At 38.3% G+C, this 19383-nt stretch overlaps 1 protein-coding gene across 2 annotated transcripts; it reads left to right on the top strand.

Moving 5' to 3' along the window:
* The first annotated feature begins 13237 nt into the window (after nucleotides 1-13237).
* Nucleotides 13238-19383, top strand: LOC110926382 (probable protein S-acyltransferase 7). 2 transcript variants are annotated; one of them, XM_022170136.2, is made up of 6 exons: nucleotides 13252-13417; nucleotides 13568-13719; nucleotides 14981-15163; nucleotides 16643-16936; nucleotides 17442-17675; nucleotides 18535-19383. In XM_022170136.2, the coding sequence occupies exons 2-6, from the start codon at nucleotides 13621-13623 to the stop codon at nucleotides 19048-19050; spliced, it is 1326 nt and encodes a 441-aa protein (XP_022025828.1). In that variant the 5' UTR covers nucleotides 13252-13417; nucleotides 13568-13620; the 3' UTR covers nucleotides 19051-19383. The 2 variants fall into 2 exon arrangements, with proteins under 2 accessions (XP_022025827.1, XP_022025828.1); XM_022170135.2 differs by having other exon boundaries at nucleotides 13238-13719.

Below are 19383 nucleotides of genomic sequence, written 5' to 3'. Positions count from 1 at the left end.
CTGGATCAGCTCTTAAGTGGCTGCTAAGTCTTCCCCCTTACTCTATTACTTCATTTGCCAATTAGTTAATTTATTCAATAATCAATTCTCTTGTAGTAGAAAATTCGAAAAATTAACTAGTGATTTGTACAGGATAACTCAAAATCATAATGAATCATTAAGGGATTATATAACTAAATTTAGTAAAGAATCCTTGGACATTCCCAACTTGGATATGGCTACGGCTGTTGAAGCCTTCAAAATGGGACTGCTTAAGGATTCATTATTCTATGATGATCTTGTTATGACACCATGCAGGAATTTAGATGAAGTAAGAACTCGAGCACTCAGGTTTATCCGGCTAGAGGATGACAAGAGGATCCAGGAAAGACAAGTAGGATCCTCAAAACAAGATAAGCAAGGATCCTCCTTCAAAAGCAACAAGTTCAAATCCTACCATAGAAATGAGAACAAGAATGTGCATGCTGTTGACCAAGAAGAGGATGATGAAGAATATCCTCCAATCTCAGAATATTGTTTTTCCGTTGATAATCATGAACTAATCCTTGCAATGCAGAATCTAGGTGAAAAAGCTAGGTGGCCCAGGAAGAATGATAAACCATCCGGGACTAAAGACAAGTCCAAATGGTGTGCATACCATGAGGATTTCGGGCATCTAACTGAAGATTGCATAGCCTTAAGAAAAGAAATCGGATACCTGCTAAGCAAGGGACATCTAAAAGAATTATTGGGGAGAAAAAGCAAAGGACCCAGGATCCTGAAAGGATCCCTGAAAAGGCTCCAGCACCTCCGGCAAACGCACAAGTGATTAACTTTATATCCGGAGGATCAGACATTTGTGGTACATCCTTTTCAGCGGCCAAAAGACATGCAAAAGAATCAAAAATGGATAATGGAGAAAGGCCTATTAGAACCTCAAGTGTCTCAGAAGGGAAGATGATAACATTTGATGAGGATGATCGCATTAACATTCAGGATCCTCACCATGATAGTTTAGTTATCACTCTCTTTATCTCTAACCATTTTGTCCGCAGGATCCTTATTGACGGAGGGAGCTCAGTGAACATTATCCAGCTTGATGTCTTGAAGAAGATGGGAATCCCAGAATCAGACATCACACCAAGATCCTCCGTGCTTGTAGGATTCAGTGGGGAAACGAAGAAAACTCTGGGGGACATCAAACTCCCAATCTACGTGGAAGGATTACATAATTACCAAAAATTTGTGTTATTGATTGTTTGTCTTGTTGCAACGTTATCCTTGGCAGGCCTTGGATACATGACATGAAAGCAGTTCCATCTACCTACCATCAATGTGTGAAGATCCCTAGCCCATAGGGGATAATCAAGATCGACAGTGATCAGCAGGAGGCTAAGGATTGTTATACCTCATCCATGAAGCCAACCTCGAAGCCAAGAGAGCAATAGCAATTACAGTATCCTCCGAGGAATGTCTTGGAGGCAAGGGAACAAGATGTGGATGAAATCCTCTTGGATCCTAGTGATCCTGAATCAAAAATCTATATCGGATCAGGGATCCTTGGCAAGATGAAAGAAGACATGATATCCTTCCTCAAAAGAAGAAAATCTACCTTTGCTTGGAAACATGAAGATATGACAGGTATATCTAAGGATATTATTACTCACAAACTTGGCATTGACAGGTCTATCAAACCAATCCATCAAAAAAGGAGGAAGTTTGCACCAGAAAGGAATGCCATTATCCAAGAAGAAGTAGAGAGACTACTTCGAGCAGGTATGATCAGAGAGGTAAAGTATCCAAAATGGTTAGCTAATGTGGTTGTTGTCCAAAAGAAAAACGGAAAGTGGAGGGTATGTGTTGACTTCACTGATCTGAACAAGGCATGTCCCAAGGATCCTTTCTCATTACCCCACATTGACTCCATGGTGGATGCAACAGCGGGGCATGAACTGTTGACCTTTATGGATGCATCATCTGGGTTCCAACAAATCCAGATGGAACCATCTGACCAAGAGGATACAGCCTTTATGACCCCAACCAGTTTATATTGTTATATTGCCATGCCTTTTGGACTAAGAAATGCAGGTGCAACATATCAAAGGCTGGTAAATATGATGTTCAAAGATCAAATTGGAAAAACTATGGAGGTGTACATAGATGATATGGTGGTCAAGTCAAAGAAAGCTGAGGATCACCTAAGGGACTTAGAAGAAGCATTCGATATCCTTGATAATTACAACATGAAACTTAATCCTTCCAAATGCCATTTTGGTGTTAAGGCAGGAAAGTTCTTAGGATACATGGTAACCCAGAGGGGCATTGAAGCAAGCCCGGAACAAATCAAAGCATTAATAAATATCAAATCTCCTGCCAATGCCAAGGATGTTCAAAGACTGACAGGCAGGATAGCAGCTCTGAACAGATTCATATCGAAATCCTCAGAAAAATGCAAAGAATTCTACGATATCCTAAGGAAGAATAAGAAGTTTGAATGGACTGAGAAGCATGAGAACGCTTTACAAGCCCTTAAAGAATATATGTCCTCAGCACCAGCATTAGCAAAACCGGAAAAAGGAGATGTGTTATCCTTATACCTGGCGGTATCCTCAACCGCTGTAAGTGCTGTCCTTGTCAAGGATCACGAAGGTACACAATATCCTATCTACTATGTAAGTAAAAGTCTACTTGATGCCGAATCCAGGTACTCACACCTCGAAAAACTTATTCTTGCATTAATCATGGCATCCACTAAGTTAAGGCATTATTTTGAAACCCATACTATTGTTGTTAAAACTAATTTTCCAATTAAGAATGTCCTCAGGAAACCGGAGATGTCAGGGAGAATGGCTAAGTGGGCAGTGAAGCTTAGTGCCCATGATATAAGATACGAACCAAGAACAGCCATTAAATCACAAGCCTTAGCCGACTTTGTGGCTGATTTCAGTAGTGATCTACAAAAAGAAGCAGAATTGGAGGTCCAGCAGCTGGATGAAACCAAGGATCCTTGGATATTACACACTGACGGATCCTCAAATGTCAAGGGCACAGGGCTCGGGATCCTACTAAAATCGCCACAGGGGGACATAATACCCCACTCCATAGCCTGTGAATTCCAAGCAACTAACAATGAGGCTGAGTATGAAGCCTTGATTGCTGGCTTGCAAATTGCTAAGGATATGGGGGTAAAATATCTTAAAGTATATGTAGACTCATTATTAATCACCAATCACTTTAATGGATCCTATGCTATTAAAGGTGAAAAACTAATCAAATATTTAGAGATAGTCAAAGAATTGGCACTCTCTTTTGTTTCTTTCAGCTTGACACAGGTACCAAGGGAGGAGAACACAGGGGCTGATGCATTGGCCAACCTAGGATCATCTTTGAAGATTCCAGAAGATATAAGTATCCCTATCATCCATATCCTGGCTCCTGCTATTGAAAATCAGGTGGCCATGGAAATAGAAGAGGATACTGCAGTAATCCCTAGTGAAGAAGCTCAATCTTATTCAGGATCATGGATCCCACCAATCATGAAATACTTGCAAAACGGAGAGATTCCAATGGGAGAAAATCCTAGAGCTTTCAGGATCAAGGTATCTCAATTTACAATCCTAAATAATGTGCTATACAAACGATCCCTTGCAGGACCATATTTAAGATGTATCGAGGATCCTGAAATTGAAGAAGTGTTGAGAGACTTCCATGAAGGAGATTGCGGAAACCACACTGGGGGCAGGGCATTATTCTCAAGGATCCTTAGAACAGGATACTACTGGCCAACCATGAAAAGGGATGCTGTAGAGTATGCTAAGAGATGTGATCCTTGCCAAAGACATAGCAATATCCTTCACCAACCAGCTGAATTTTTACACCCAATACCATCCTCTTGGCCATTCATGAGATGGGGAATGGATATAGTTGGCAAGCTCCCTAAAGCACCTGGTGGAAAAGTATTTATGCTTGCCATGACTGACTATTTTTCCAAGTGGATAGAAGCTGAAGCCTTCGCTCAAGTCAGAGAAAAGGAAGTCATATCCTTCATTAAAAGAAACATTATAACTAGATTTGGCATTCCCTCTGAAATTGTATGTGATAATGGCTCCCAATTCATTGGAAGCAGAACCACTAACTTTTGTGACAGTTGGGGAATCAAGATGATAACATCAACACCAGTTCATCCACAAGCCAATGGTCAAGCAGAATCATCCAACAAGATCATCATCAACAATCTGAAGAAGAAGCTAGGATCCAAGAAGGGGAAATGGGCAGAGGAGTTACCTTATGTGCTATGGGCTGATAGAACAACTCCCAAGAATGCCACTGGTCAAACACCTTTCTCTTTAGTATTTGGGGCAGAAGCAGTGATCCCAACAGAGATGGTGATCCCAACTGCTAGAACAATTGCTCGTGATCCTGAAGAAAATGCTACAATCCTAGCTCAGGATTTGGATACTATTGAGGAAAACAGGGATCTAGCTAGGATAAGGATGGCAAGCTACCAACAAAGAATGGCTGGTACCTACAACAAAAATGTCAGAATAAGGAAGTTCCAAGTCGGAGACATGGTGTTGAGAAAAGCATTTCAAAATACTATCAATCCTGCTGACGGGAAGTTAGCACCAAAATGGGAAGGCCCCTACTTGATTGAAGCTGAAGCAGGAAAGGGGGCATACAGGTTGCTAACCATGGAAGGAAACTTGTTACCAAGAGCCTGGAATGCTGTTCACTTAAAGAAATATTTCATGTGAACATGCTTGTGATCCTTACAGTATCCTTGAAGGATCCCGGAGATATCAGTGATCCTTACTCTGGTAATACGCTGATCCTAAAACTATCGCATTTTCTTACTTTTTGCCTAAGGATAAGGATCATGTATCCTTCATCCTCTACTCACAAACCATTTGAGTTATGATAGTTCAGGTATCTTCAGCAAATCGTCAAAGATCTCCAAAAGCACCACAGATCCTTGGGTCCAACCCCAGTTATCCTTGGGATTATCCCCAGTTTCCGCCAGCAGCGCTCGATGATCCTGATATAGTTCACGTCTTTGGGACCAGTACCCACTTCCGGGGCTGACAACCTCATCGTACTGGCTATATTTAGGATCCTACGTATAATGGTAGACGTACCATACATCCGTTCCTAAGGTTTCTAACGTTTTCACGTTAGCTAAGGTTTTGACATTTTCATGTCACTAAGTTTGGATAGTCGCCAGAAAGGGCCATACTCCAGTTTACATACGATCCTTTGGGCTTGTCCCCAGTTATCCTTTGGGCTTGTCCCCAGTTATCCTTTGGGCTTGTCCCCAGTTATCCTTTGGTCTTGTCCCCAGTGATCCTCTGGGATCATTCTCAGTTATCCTTTGGGCTTGTCCCCAGTGATCCTCTGGGATCATTCTCAGTTATCCTTTGGGCATGACCCCAGTTACTAATTTACTTCTTACATTGGCTTAGTCCCAAGTTGTGCTTCGTTTTTCAGGTTTGTCAAAGGTAAAACACATAAGGATCCTTAATCCTTATTATCCATCAAAGTCTTACCCACGATTGTCTCGATTGAAGGTTAGGATCCTGACTTGGATCCTCAGGTATGATCCTTGACTATTTTGATTATATTCATTATCCTAACCGACCCTTATACTTTGACAACCAAACCTATGATCCTTGAACTAAAATACTTTGAATATTTTCCATATCAGGATATTTGATCTAGGATCATATCCTAAATTTATTAAGTATATTTTCAACTATTGCAAATATATTACAAAAACAACTAAGAAACAAGAAGATAAGGATAACAACACGAGATAAGCCAAAAAAGTTAAGTTATATTATTAAATAAAAGGATCATTAACCCTTTCAAAGAGTTGTCAAAATTGCCAACCCACATTTCTACCAGCAAAACGTGGCCCGTCCACATGGGTTGGCAAAGGGTGTCCATTGTCTATGCGGTCTTAGCATTGTGCAGGAGATTAAAAGCGGCAGGATCACAAAGGCTTCATCCCCCAAACAGAGGATCCCTCCACCTTTTGTAATCCTACCTATTGTTCAAAGGATCCAGGATCCTTAACCCTAGGAAACTATTGTTCAGAAATTGTTTCAAACACCACTACCACAAAAAACCACTACCAATCCTAAAAAATTGGGCTCCGGCCTAGTCTCGAAATATCCATCATTGCCCAATCATGCAGCCTACACCTTCGCTGCTTCATCACCACCAGCATCTCCACCTTGATCCTTCTCAGCATCACCACCTTCCAGCATGGGAATCTCCTCAGCCTCATCCTCGTCCTCCAGGTCCGCCAGCCTTGCCTTCCAACCTTCAACGTCCCACGAGCTTTTGTCAAAGGTAGGATCCTGAGCCTCCTCAGCCATCTGAAGTTGTATCTTGTACATAGCAATTGCCGCGGAGACCTTTGCATCTTGGGTGATCTCCTGCTTCTCGTTATCCATATCAATCAACCTCTGAGCAGCCTCATCCTTCGTGGCCCGGAGTTCCTTCTCAAGATCTGCTATCTTGAGGTCCTTAAGCACGCCCATTCGTTGAAGCTCGGCAATTTGGCTCTCCTGGTCCTCAACATGGCCAAGATAGGTCTCAATCTCGGCAAGTTTCTGCAACAGGAGAAGAAAAAGATAAGCTTAGGATCAGATAATCCTCAAGAAAAGCAGGATACACAAACAGGATATGCGAGGCGGATAACCAACAGGGGCAGTGATCCTTACCTCATTCACAAAGTCAAGAAATTGCTGACGGAGGAGGGGAAATCCTTGTAGATCTTCAGTAGTCTTCCTCTTCTTCCCTTTGCCTCGGATAGGCGCTTTAGGAGCTGATGCTGAAGGACTGGCAACAGGAGCCTTCTTCTTTGAAGACGTGACATTGGCAAGATCACTTATCCCAAATTTGGAGGCAGATTTAACAGACCTGGCAGATTTTCCAGCACCTACACAATTCAGAAACAAGATAAGTTCCCTTATTAAATTAAATACTCTTATATAAAACTTACTTTCTATGAGGATACTTACTTGACATTGTGGCAGATGCAGAGGATATCTCTTGAGAATCTTGGATAGTGATTTGGAAGCTTCTAACTTCAGGATCAAGCTTTTTAAAAGCTAACACTCTCTCTTTTGCAGCGGGGGTTAATTTCAGACGAGCAATGGAAATAGCTGCATAAAAGACAAAGGAAAAAAGACATCAGTGATCCTCATCATATGAGACAGGACTGATAGTGATCCTTCGAGGATCCTCTACCCTACCATGAGTGGCCCATTCCTTGGGCAGATCCTTCCCATCCGGGATGGAATCCCTCTTAACAAAGAAAAACCGACGTTTCCAGTTTGTATCATTCTTAGTAACTTTGAAGATTGGGTGATCCTCCCCAGCTTTCCGTTTCAACAAATATCGGTGAGAACCGAAGGTGGTGAGATCGTAAAACTCAGCTAACTCCGCCATCCCCAGATCAATCCCTTCCTGCTCGATGATCCTCTCGAAGGTATAAAGAACCCTCCAGATCATCGGCATAGCTTGGATGTAAGAGATGCCGGTTAAGGAAAAGAAAGACTGGGTAAAGTCTGGAAAAGGATACGAGTACCCTATAGCAAACGGGGTAGCAGGAAAAGCCACCCAGACATCCGAGACAAAGTCGCTCAAGGCAGTAGGATCAAAGGATTTAAAAACGGCATTCGCCGGAAAGCAATGACGAATTTTGTCTACGTGAGCATCACTAAAGCAACACCTCTCCGTAGGAGAATCCTTGATAATCCCCTGGCTTTTTAAGGGACTATCCTTCTTGGAATCCTTGTGCGGAGAATTCCGGAGCAACATGTTTGGAACAGAAACAAAGTAGAAACGGAAAACAGAGCAAAGAGAATAGAGAGAAGAAAAAGAGAAGAGGAGAGTACCTGATCGATCTTCGGTGTAGAATATAAAGGGAGTGTATCTCGAATTTAAATACAAACTGATCCTCACCCTATCTCCTATTTATAATCATGATCTGCAGGATTGTCACATCTCTGACGTAATGATCACAACGGCTAGTCCGAGCATAACGGCTAGTTTCTTGGAGTCGCCCGTTAGAGATAAGATCGAAACAAAATATAACTCGTCTATTTACAATTAACTCCTTATATTTTGGGGGCAATTGTTAGGGCTGGATTTTCATTATAGATGATCCTTACACATGATCCTAACCAGTGATCCTTGTTTCTTTGGCAGACAGTGATCCTCAGCAGGACTTCAGGATCAGGATCATGGGACATTATGGTGATCCTCATACTAACGGCCACTTCCGCTTAATACAATATTGTTTTGCAGGAACATGTAGCAGGATACGCTTTGAGCATTATGATCCAGGGACGCGTCTTCACAATTATGGCAAGAGCTTAATTGAAGATAGACATTGCACAGGATATGGAAACTTGGCTTGATTTATGGGCGGCTATTTAGGCTAGATTGTATCTCATTTCTAAAGGGGTAATGAGCTGAATATTAGTTTAGCTACCTAAAATAGGTCACCTACACACGTATAAGTACCACCCTTCCTCATTCGGAAGAACACACACGACATACAACGCAACTCTCACACACTTAGACACCAAAAGCAATAGTGATCCTTGTACTCAGCTCATTATCATCCAAAGTTGTAATCATATTTTTGTTATATTGAAGTTGGTGATCGGTAGTTGCCATCACCCGAGGTTTTTTATGCCGGAGATCATTCATTGATCAAGGGCTTTTTCCTCGTATAAATCATCGTGTCTTTGCATCTTTATCACAGAAGTGATCCTTTACTTTCATAGTTAACCAAGCATCATACCCCGTTTACATAAAGTTTGGTTACATTATCCTTGTGTGATTTTTGACCAAAACAATAGTTATATTGAAGATTGACCAAACCTGCTAAGGATCCCAGAAATGTAGGAAAGTTAGTTAGGATATTTTTTATCATTTCTACTATAAATAGGGCATATTGGTCAACTTAAGAGGAGACGTTACACACTCCCACACACACATTACTTGCAAAAACACTTTGTAACACTTAGCAATCGATCGATCAAGCCCCATACTTGTAATTTTTTGAGTTATTAATAATACCGAAGCTAGGTAGTTGCCAACTCCTTGGGTTTTTGTGCCGGTGATCCTCTCTTGTGGAGATCAAGGGCTTTTCCCCTTAATATATGCTTGTGTTCATCTTTATTTACAACATTCATCCATCATTCATCGTATTTTTACTGTTTTATCAAACTTATACTAGCCAGAAACCTGTTAACTAAAGATCCTGACAGTCTGCCTAGGACACCTCACTTTCTGGATTTGATTATTAAATCGATTTGTTAGCTTTTGACCAAAACATCCTTGCCTTGATCTAATCCAAATAAACAAGTGATTTGTTACCGATCATGTTATGTTATTTTATACTCTTTCACCGGGTTAGCACGTGATTAAGACCATCTTCATGTATATTCATAGCATCTAAACCACAATGCATAATTATATCTAGTGGTGTCAAAATCACAATACTCAATTTTTGCAAGATCCAAGGTTATATATGTATTATTTATTTTGTTAGAATAAAAATATTATTAGATACTTGCTATAATGATGAGATTCAACTCATGACCACTAGAAAAATGATATATTGTATGTTCAACGTAAAACGACATACGGATTAAATATACCTTAAAATACATTTTTTTTATTAAAAATAACAGAACAAGCTACATACACACTTTTAACTTACTTATACCAAATAATTAATAGCATAGATATTATAAATAGAGAAAATTACTTTTTGAGTCCCTGTGTTTAAGGGGTATTAACTAGGGCCGTAAACGAACCGAACGTTCAGCGAATAGTTTGTGAATCGTTCGGCGGGAATTTCGTTTATGTTCGTTCGTTTAACAAACGAACGAACATGAACAAGAAATTTCGTTCGATTAGTTAAATGAACGAACATGAACAAAGGTCTCGTTCGTTCGATTGTGTTCGTGAACGTTCGGTAAGGTGTTCGTGAACATTCGTTGATTTGCGTTCGTTTATGTTCGTATGTTTGTGTTTTAATTGAAGATCTTTGTACTTTCTTATATTTTATTTATACTTTTTATGTTTTTAAACTTTTATTTATTTTATTACCCTAACAATGAAACTAGGAAACCCACTTTCACCTTGTTTATGCATCATTTCCCTTTCATTTCTTATTATTTACATCGGCGAATACGATCGACCTCCGTTCCACAATAAGGGATTCAAGTTCGAGTGCTAATCTCTGGGCCATCTATCTTTATCCTTCGCCGCGTTCGCCAAATTTATTTATGTCCGTTTGTGTTCATTTGTGTTCGTGAACCGTTCGCGAACACACTCATTTCCTTAATGAACGAACACGAACATAAAATCTCGTTCGGTAAGTGTTCATGAACCGTTCGTGAACACATTTATTTCCTTAACGAACGAACATGAACAAGGGCTTGTTCATGTTCGTTCGGTTCGTTTATAGCCCTAGTAATAACCACTTAAGTTCAAAATCAAAATTTTTAACGCCTTAAGTCCCTAGAGCCACTTTTTTTAACCTTTTGAGTCCATTTTTTTAACTTCGTTAGGAATATTCTGTTAACTATTGTCAAATGACCAAATTACCCCTATTATATTATCAATATTATTATTATTAATATATATTATCTGTCACACACTCATAGCACTGATTACTCTCTCTCTTCCTCATCTTTCTCTCTCTTATCTCTCTCAACCACACCATCATCACCACACCACCACCATCATCGCCGCACCATCACTATCACCACTACAGGTTGACCACCGCACCACCACCATCACCACTGCAGGTCCACCACTATCATCACCACTGCAGGTCCACCGCCATCACCACTGCAGGTCCACCACCATTACCATATACATCACAACTTCTTTTCAGATCTCTAACGTCTAATTCAAACTTTGATCAGTTCCGTAATGTCGTTTCAGATCTCGTTCTCAAAGCTGCCGGAACATAAATCGATCAAAAAATGATTTGTGATCTGCAGTAGTAAAGTGGCAGTGGTGAGGGTTTAAGCTTCAAATCTTCACGATGGAGTGGTTGTTGAACGCGACACGAGGGGATGGTGGTGTTGGTGGTTATCCGAAGGTGGCGGCTGTGGGATGGTGGTGTTGGGGTTTTAAAGTTGGTGGTGTTGGCGGCAGTGGGATGGTGGCGACAACTCTGATGGTGACGATGGAGGTAGGGCCGAAGGTGGTGTATGGTGGTGGATTATTGTGGTGATGGTGGTGTATGGTTCTTGGTGGTGTTTAGAGAGAGAGAGAGAGAGAGAGAGAGAGAGAGAGAGAGAGAGAGAGAGAGAGAGAGAGAGAGTGTGTATAAAGATGAGAGAGAAAGTGTGGGTAGGTGTGTGTGTTGGTGTTTATATTATGTAATTTATTTTAATATATATTATATATTACAACTTTATGTATTAAAGACTTGTTTCTTTTATTCATGTGTATATAAGACTTATACTTTCTGTTTTAAATGACTAAACTACCCTCGTAGTTAACAGACTTTGTGGATGATGTTAAAAAATGGACTCAAATAGTTAAGGAAAGTGACTGCAGGGACTCATGGCGTTAAACAGTTTGATTTTGGGCTCAAGTGGCTAATACCCCTAAAACCCAGAACTCAAAAAGTAATTTTCTCTTATAAATAAGTTACAAAACTTTTTAATACATTTTAAGTAACTAACGTATACGTATACAAGTCTCAACAAGAATCAATTTAAAGAAAATTTATACTACATGTTAGAACTTAGTAGCTATCAATTTTTAAAGTCTTTTTTTTTTTTTGTCAAAAGATTTAAAAATATATCAATTTTTTCAATGTTGCTAGTTGCAATCTTATAAAAAAATGGAATACATTTTTACTGCTAACTTAACCCAACTAGTTTCTAGACGAGTTGGATGTATGTATCTCACACCTCTACACTGGCGAAGCTTGACCGGAATGACGGAGGGTTGAAAACGGATATACTCAAAAATTTCTATAGAATTGGGGGGTCGAAAACGTATATACCAAAAAATTTCTATACGAAAACTATATATATAATACTACTGAGCGAAAAGTTCGGGGGTCCCCCCTCCCGCCCCTTCTATACTTCGCCCCTGCACCTCTATACTAGAGATCTAGTGTTCAAAATTCTCCTACTTTAAAAGAAATAAAAACTGAGGCGTGTATGATTTTTTCTTTAACAAATTTGGATCACTGACGAACCACTAAAGTATTATCGTACCACTAATAGAATCACCCGATCATCTTCAAATGTCTAAGCAAATGTCTTATATTATTTTTCTCCACCGTCTAAAAACAAGTCAAAAGGATTGGTCCAACCCTGAATGAATGACTTAGGCACATATACAATACAACACATCAAATTAACAAAGTAGAAACCCACTTGCCCTACAAATAACCAATTTTTTGTAAAGACATAATCATCTTTAAATATAATCAATATGTCTTACCAAACCCTTTAACATAAAATATTACACGATGCATCTTTCGTATATAATAACAGAACTTTGTTTTTTCTCCCTTGCTTGTCCTTTCTTTGTATCTAACACAAACTGTGTTTAGGATACACAAGTGTCGATGGATGGTCCGGGTTCCGCTTTTGCATCCTTCTCCATCTCACTTTTTCTTTGTGTTCCCTCCAATTCGGGAATACCATCCCACTCCTTCCTTTTCATCCCGCATCCTCGTTACATGATGTCCACCTCTGCTCAAATTCTTTGGCCGCCTCTCGTCCCACTTCCACCCGTAGATGTATTGTTAATATAAAAATATATATTACAAATTACCCAATTATATTACAGTAAACTACGATACTAGGTATTTCATCTCAAATTTTGTGTGTGATATTTTGTAAACAACAACATTCTTTTGACTTATTTCCTCAATCCTCGTTAATGTGTCAAGAGTTAACTATCATTTTTGTCCATATGGTTTGTTTAGTTAGGCCAGTTCATATCAAATTTCAAATTTGTATCATTTCTGTCTCAAACATTTGTGAAACATATTAGTTCCGTCTATAACTGATAGAGTTAAATGTTATTTTTGTCTTTATTTTTTATTCAAATTTAACCTGAACTGACATAGTTAGAGGAAGAAAATCACAATTAACTCATGTGTGAAAACATATACAAAAACTAATATTGACCTGGCCACCAACTTAATATTTTTATATTTATTTCCAATATGAGGATCCTGTAAAGGCAGAAGCAGATATAGAGATAATAAACAAAGCTACACCCTATACCCTACACACAACTCAACTCTCACACTCTCAAAACCCCTTTTCCTTTTCTTCATTCACTCTCATGGTTTGTCGGGCAATCAACTCCACTTTTTAATCCCTTCTTCCTCTCGCCGGAGCAACAGTCGCCGGAATCCACGTCACCTGTATTATATCTACATCTGTATATTCTTCTTATTTCTTAATTTATCTCATTCATTGCTGGAACGAACTTGTGGACTATTGTTATCTTCTCTGCTTTTTATGCTGTCTTGTATCTCGTGCTCATTTGCATCTATTGTGACGTATAACTGAAGATCTCGAGCTCATTTGAAGAAACCAAAAGTTCCAGAAAGAGAGAGAGAGAGAGATGTACGTGGTCCCACCTCCGAAGCATTCGGATCCTCTTTCCGGATCCACAAAAGGTCCGGATAGCTTGAGAGTTTACCAGACGTGGAAAGGAAGCAATGTAAGTCTTCTGTTGCTTGATCTTCACGGATCAGCTCCTTTTGTTTTAGTTTGGTTTTAATTTGTAAATGTAGTTGATGCGGAACCGAAGCGATAAAAATGTTTCGGTTATGGTGTTCTAATTCATTTAAGACTCTAGTCAACCTATGCAGTTAATGCGGCAAACTATCGGATATCGGTCAAGGACCTATATTTGAAATATCTGTTATTATTGGTGGGATATCGGTAATTTTAATATAATGCAGAATTTATATATATAGCAATTTAACACCAATAATTCAGTGATATATCGGTTATGTCGGTCAAATATCGGTGATATATCGGTCAAATACCGGTGATATATCGGTTATATCAGTCAAATATTAGTCAATATCGCCGATAACATCGGTACCGATATTTTGACCGATATTTGACACTATTTTACTAAGGGACCGATATGACCGATGTATCACCGATATTAACTGCATAGCTTTGACCGAAACGTTATTAGTGGTTTACTAGAATAGGTGTAAATAAAGGCTCATTTGTAACTTGTTGGAAAAACTTTTGATGTTGATAATATTATTTCTCTCATGGGGTTTTCTCTAAACATTTGTTAGAATGTATCTGGCAAATTTTAATCGCTTCTGTTCTGCATAAGTGGTTAAGATCAACGGTTAAGTTGCAGTGTCATTGTTTAATTTGGATGATGTCATTGCGAGTTGCAACGCTGGTTTCGTACCTGACATTTGACGTGCCCTAACTGCTAGACTTTTTGTTGATAATGAATTGTAGATAATGTAATCGTTTATGAGCTGTATTTGTTTTGTGTTATGGTATGAGAATGCGATTCATGTTTGTTTGCTGGCTTTATGAAAATGATCTGCAGAGCATACCTGTAAGCTGTAGAATTAAGTTTCAACGAAAGTAAGAATGGAATCATGTGATTATGAATAGATAATGATAACGATTTTCACACAAATTGTTTCGAGAGAAAGGTAAAATGTAAAATGTACTTGAATGGTGTTCATAGAAAGTTATGGAGTTTATGTTACAGGTATCATATTGTGCTTTTACAAAAGGGCCTAGGTTCTTAGGAGAAGTTTGTTGTCAATGCATCCTTTTGGTTACTCGTTGCAACTTATGCTACATTTGAATGTACGACGTCGTTGGATATATGTGTTATTAAGCATTTCAAGGCTATTAATATTTTTAGGATGCAGATAATTTATGGTGGTTATATTGCATTGGTCCTTACTTGTGTAATCTATTTTGCATGGCAGATATTTTTCCTTGAGGGTAGGTTTGTATTCGGACCTGATGTAAGATCACTGGTGCTGACCATATTCCTCGTGGTAGCTCCTGTTTCAGTTTTTTGTGTTTTTGTTGCAAGAAAACTAATATTTGATTTCGAGGACCACTGGGGGATGTCAGTTATGGCTGTGGCTATTTTATTCACAATTCATGTAAGTTCCTCGTATCTGTTACTGATCATGGTTATCTTAATTCATAAAAACAAGTTTTTTTTTTTTTTTTTTTTTTTTTTTTCTCAAAAGGTAGCTGCTTTGTATTTTTTTTTTTTCGTTGCTTTGAAGTTTTATATTAGGTATGAGAAGTTGCATTATACAATACAAGTTAGATCTTGATTCATAAGATGTTGTTATCCCTTCGGGATTTTTAAGGTTTCTATTTAAGTTGCTTAGAGGAAATCATTAGTAAAACATCTCTGTTAAAGTGGCTTTGACATAACTGCTTTTAAAAAGCTAGTGACCTGACCGCACATATAAGAGCAACCTTATTATTCAAGTAAGTTCTTTAAGAAGCGTTAAATTATCATGTTTGAATAGTTAAGTAACACTCAAATAGTGAATGCTTTGGGTGTGCGGGGCGAGTGATTTAGTAAGTTATTCCCTTGTTGATTGTGAGTAGAGATCGGAAAACAGGTGGGTCGGTTATTTGATGAAAACGCGTAATTAAATACGCCTAGATAATTTTCGGCCCGTTTAGTCTCATTCATCGACTGCTAATTTCTATTTTACTCCTTTGATCAGTTATCATTTATCAATAAAATACCACCCAAATTGACACTTTTCTACAGCATTACTTTGCTTGTTGCTATCAATTCAATTATGTAATCTTAGCTGTCATTTGTATTGAACTCCTTTATTTGTATGATATAAATTTAGGTGGCGTTTGGGTTAGCTTATTTAATCAGCTTAATAGCTTATTGCATTATGATAAAGCTATTAAGCTCTTTCAAGTTTGGATGGGGCTTTTGTAAATAGCTTATTGAGTTAATTACACATATGGACCCTATAGTTTATAGCTAGTTTCACCTTTGGGTACTAACTTTTTTTTAACAAGTTTAGGTTTTATGGTTTCAATTTTGTAACACCTTTGGGTACTAACACCAAAATTAGTTAATTCTATCAATATAATGACTAAAATACCCTTCTATTTTTTTTTTAATATTATCAATGTAACACCTTTGGGTACTAACACCTAATTTTATTTAAGTTTAAATCAATTTTACAAAGAATAATTTTAATTCAAAATTCTTTGTAAAATTGATTTAAACTTAAATAAAAATAGGTGTTAGTACCCAAAGGTGTTACATTGATAAAATTTAAAAAATTGGAAGGGTATTTTAGTCATTATATTGAAAAAATTAACTAATTTTGGTGTTAGTACCCAAAAGTGTTACAAAATTGAAACCATAAAACCTAAACCTGTTAAAAAAAAGTTAGTACCAAAGACGAAACTAGCTATAAACTACAGGGTCCATCTTTGTAATTAACTCTAGCTTATTTGGGAATTAAAAGTGAAACATCAAAAATGGAGCTTTTTTTTTTTTTATAATGCAACAGGCTTTTACCCAAACACCCCCCTTAATCAACAATTTCTTCTTCAAATGAATATCGAGTGTTTCGACTTGAATACTGCAGGTCCTAGTACTTCTACTCTTAACCTCCGGGCGGGACCCAGGCATCATTCCACGTAATGCACACCCCCCAGAACCAGAAGCGTTTGATGGTAATAATGAAGGTAGTGCCCAAACCCCACAATTACGGCTACCTCGTATCAAGGAAGTTGAAGTTAATGGGATAACCGTAAAAATCAAATATTGTGATACCTGCATGCTTTATAGACCTCCCCGTTGCTCACACTGTTCTATCTGCAACAACTGTGTTGAACGATTCGATCACCATTGCCCTTGGGTCGGCCAATGTATAGGCCTGGTAAGATCTACTTGTTATACAAATTTGAGTAAATTTCATTTTACGTCCTTTAACTTTGAGCCAAATTGCAGGTGATGTCCTTTAACTAACGAAATTACACTGGATGTCCTTTATGTTACTGCTTCTCAACAGGCGGTGTCCTTTTGCCCTAACCCCGTTAATTTTTCTTTTGATTCTTAACATGTGTCACACACATGAGGGCATAATGGTCATTTTTAACTTAATAACTAAAACAATATTAAATATAAGTAATATATATTAACAACAAAATAAGAGAAAATGACCATTATGCCCTCATGCGAGTGGCACGTGTTAAGAGTTAACAGAAAAAGTTACTGGGTTGATGAGAAACAGTAACATAAAGGACATGCCGTGTAATTTCGTTAGTTAAAGGACGGAGCCTGCAATTTGGCTCAAAGTTAAAGGACGTAAAATGCAATTTACTCTACAAATTTTGATAAATTTTTTTTTTCTTAATATTGATATCTGGTTTATGTGGTTGCAGAGGAATTATCGATTCTTCTTCATGTTTGTGTTCTCCACGACTCTGCTTTGTATATATGTTTTTAGTTTCTGCTGGATTTACATAAAAAAGATTATGGATTCAGAGGACATAACGTTGTGGAAAGCAATGCTTAAGACTCCTGCATCCATTGGGTTAATTGTCTACACCTTCATAGCAGTTTGGTTTGTGGGTGGCCTTACTGCGTTCCATTTATACCTCATCAGTACAAATCAGGTCATCACTCATTTTCCTTATTTTATTTATTACCTCATAATAAATTTGAAATTTAATGATACTCATCTTTGATCGTCAAACTTAAAACATATCTTTAACCGGCAAAATATAAAAAAAAATACCTTACATGTAAATGGCTCAATGGGTCGAAAGTCTCTCAAAGTGTATATATGATGCATAAAACTCCTAAATCTTTTTTAGTTATACTTGAGACCGGGCAAAAGGTATTTTGGGTAAAACCGTAAAATCAAATCAACCCATACCCAAAATTAACTGACCCTGCCATTTAGATAAAATGAGTTGATTTGGATTGCATCTTATCTTACGGGTGAAATGAAATATCACTAAAAGTAAACGGCTCAAATGGGTCAAGAGTTGCCCAAAGTGTATTACTTTATTCACTACACCTCTTGAATCATTTTAATCAACCAGTTAGATTATTTTAATGAAATATCACTAAAAAAAGTAAATGGCTCAAATGGGTCAAGAGTTGCCCAAAGTGTATTATTCTATTCACTACACCTCTTGAATCATTTTAATCAACCAGTTAGATTATATTATATTAATAATTTGAATTTTGTAATCACATCTATACAAAATGTTAGTAAAAACGTGTTGCGGCTCGACACAGCTCAACCCAACCTGTTGCGATCCATACAAAATTCACCCCGTTTTGGGTTGTTATCCGTCCATCTAGTTAAAATGGGTTGATTCAGATTACGTTTTTCTCTTAAAGATGAAAAAATAGCTTAATCATAGATTTGCTCAAATGGGTCAAAGATACTGTATTTCTCATTCACAACACCACCTAAATCAGTTAATAAGAACCACTTGAAATAATATAGTTCTTATCGTGCAGACTACATACGAGAACTTCAGATATAGGTACGACAGGAGAGCAAATCCCTACAACAAAGGATTCATACAGAATTTTGGAGAGATATTCTGCACCAGAATCCCCGCATCGAAAAACCAGTTTAGGGCATCTGTCCCAAAAGAACCAGGGATCGGAGAACGGTCGGTTGGTGGCGGTTTCGTGAGTCCAAACATGGGGAAGGCGGCGGAGGACATTGAAATGGGAAGAAAGGCGGTTTGGGGTGATGGTGGGGCGGCGCTAGACCATCGTGAAGGACAATTGAGTGACAATGAAGGTCTGAACAAAGAGATTGGAATAGGTGAAATGTCCCCTGAAATTAGAACAGCAGTCGGTGAAGATGACCGTGCTAATATATTGCACGCTAGGCGGTCTAGTTGGGGTAGGAAAAGCGGGAGTTGGGAGATGTCACCGGAAGTTCTGGCTTTAGCTTCGAGAGTGGGCGGCGGTGGCGGTAGTAGTAGTGGTGCAAGCTCACGGCCTGCAGAACTCAAGTTGTGATAGACTGATCTAAATCATCTTATAGATCGTGGTAGATAGGAGTTGGTGATTGATGTTTGGGTTGATTTTGTGTCGGTTGGACTGTTGCGGTGTGGTTTTGTAAGACGGTCCTTTTCCTTCGTTGCCGGATCATTTGTAAAATTAGTTGGTTTTGTTCGGTTTTTCTGTCTCTCACTGTTTATGCAAGATCTGAATTCCTATGTTGGGACAGAGATCATCTAATGTTGTTTACTTATGTTATTTTTATAAGTTTACTTGAATGATGTTGTTTGGTTGCCTTTGTAGTTTGTACATTATTTGTTCTGAATTTGCAAAGTTGCATGTTATAAGTAA

The sequence above is a fragment of the Helianthus annuus genome, chromosome 17 (assembly GCF_002127325.2).
Source record: "Helianthus annuus cultivar XRQ/B chromosome 17, HanXRQr2.0-SUNRISE, whole genome shotgun sequence".
NCBI classification, from domain to species: Eukaryota; Viridiplantae; Streptophyta; class Magnoliopsida; order Asterales; family Asteraceae; genus Helianthus; species Helianthus annuus.
The sequence above is the reverse complement of the archived record's forward strand: the minus strand, read 5'-3'. Positions and strand labels throughout refer to the sequence as shown.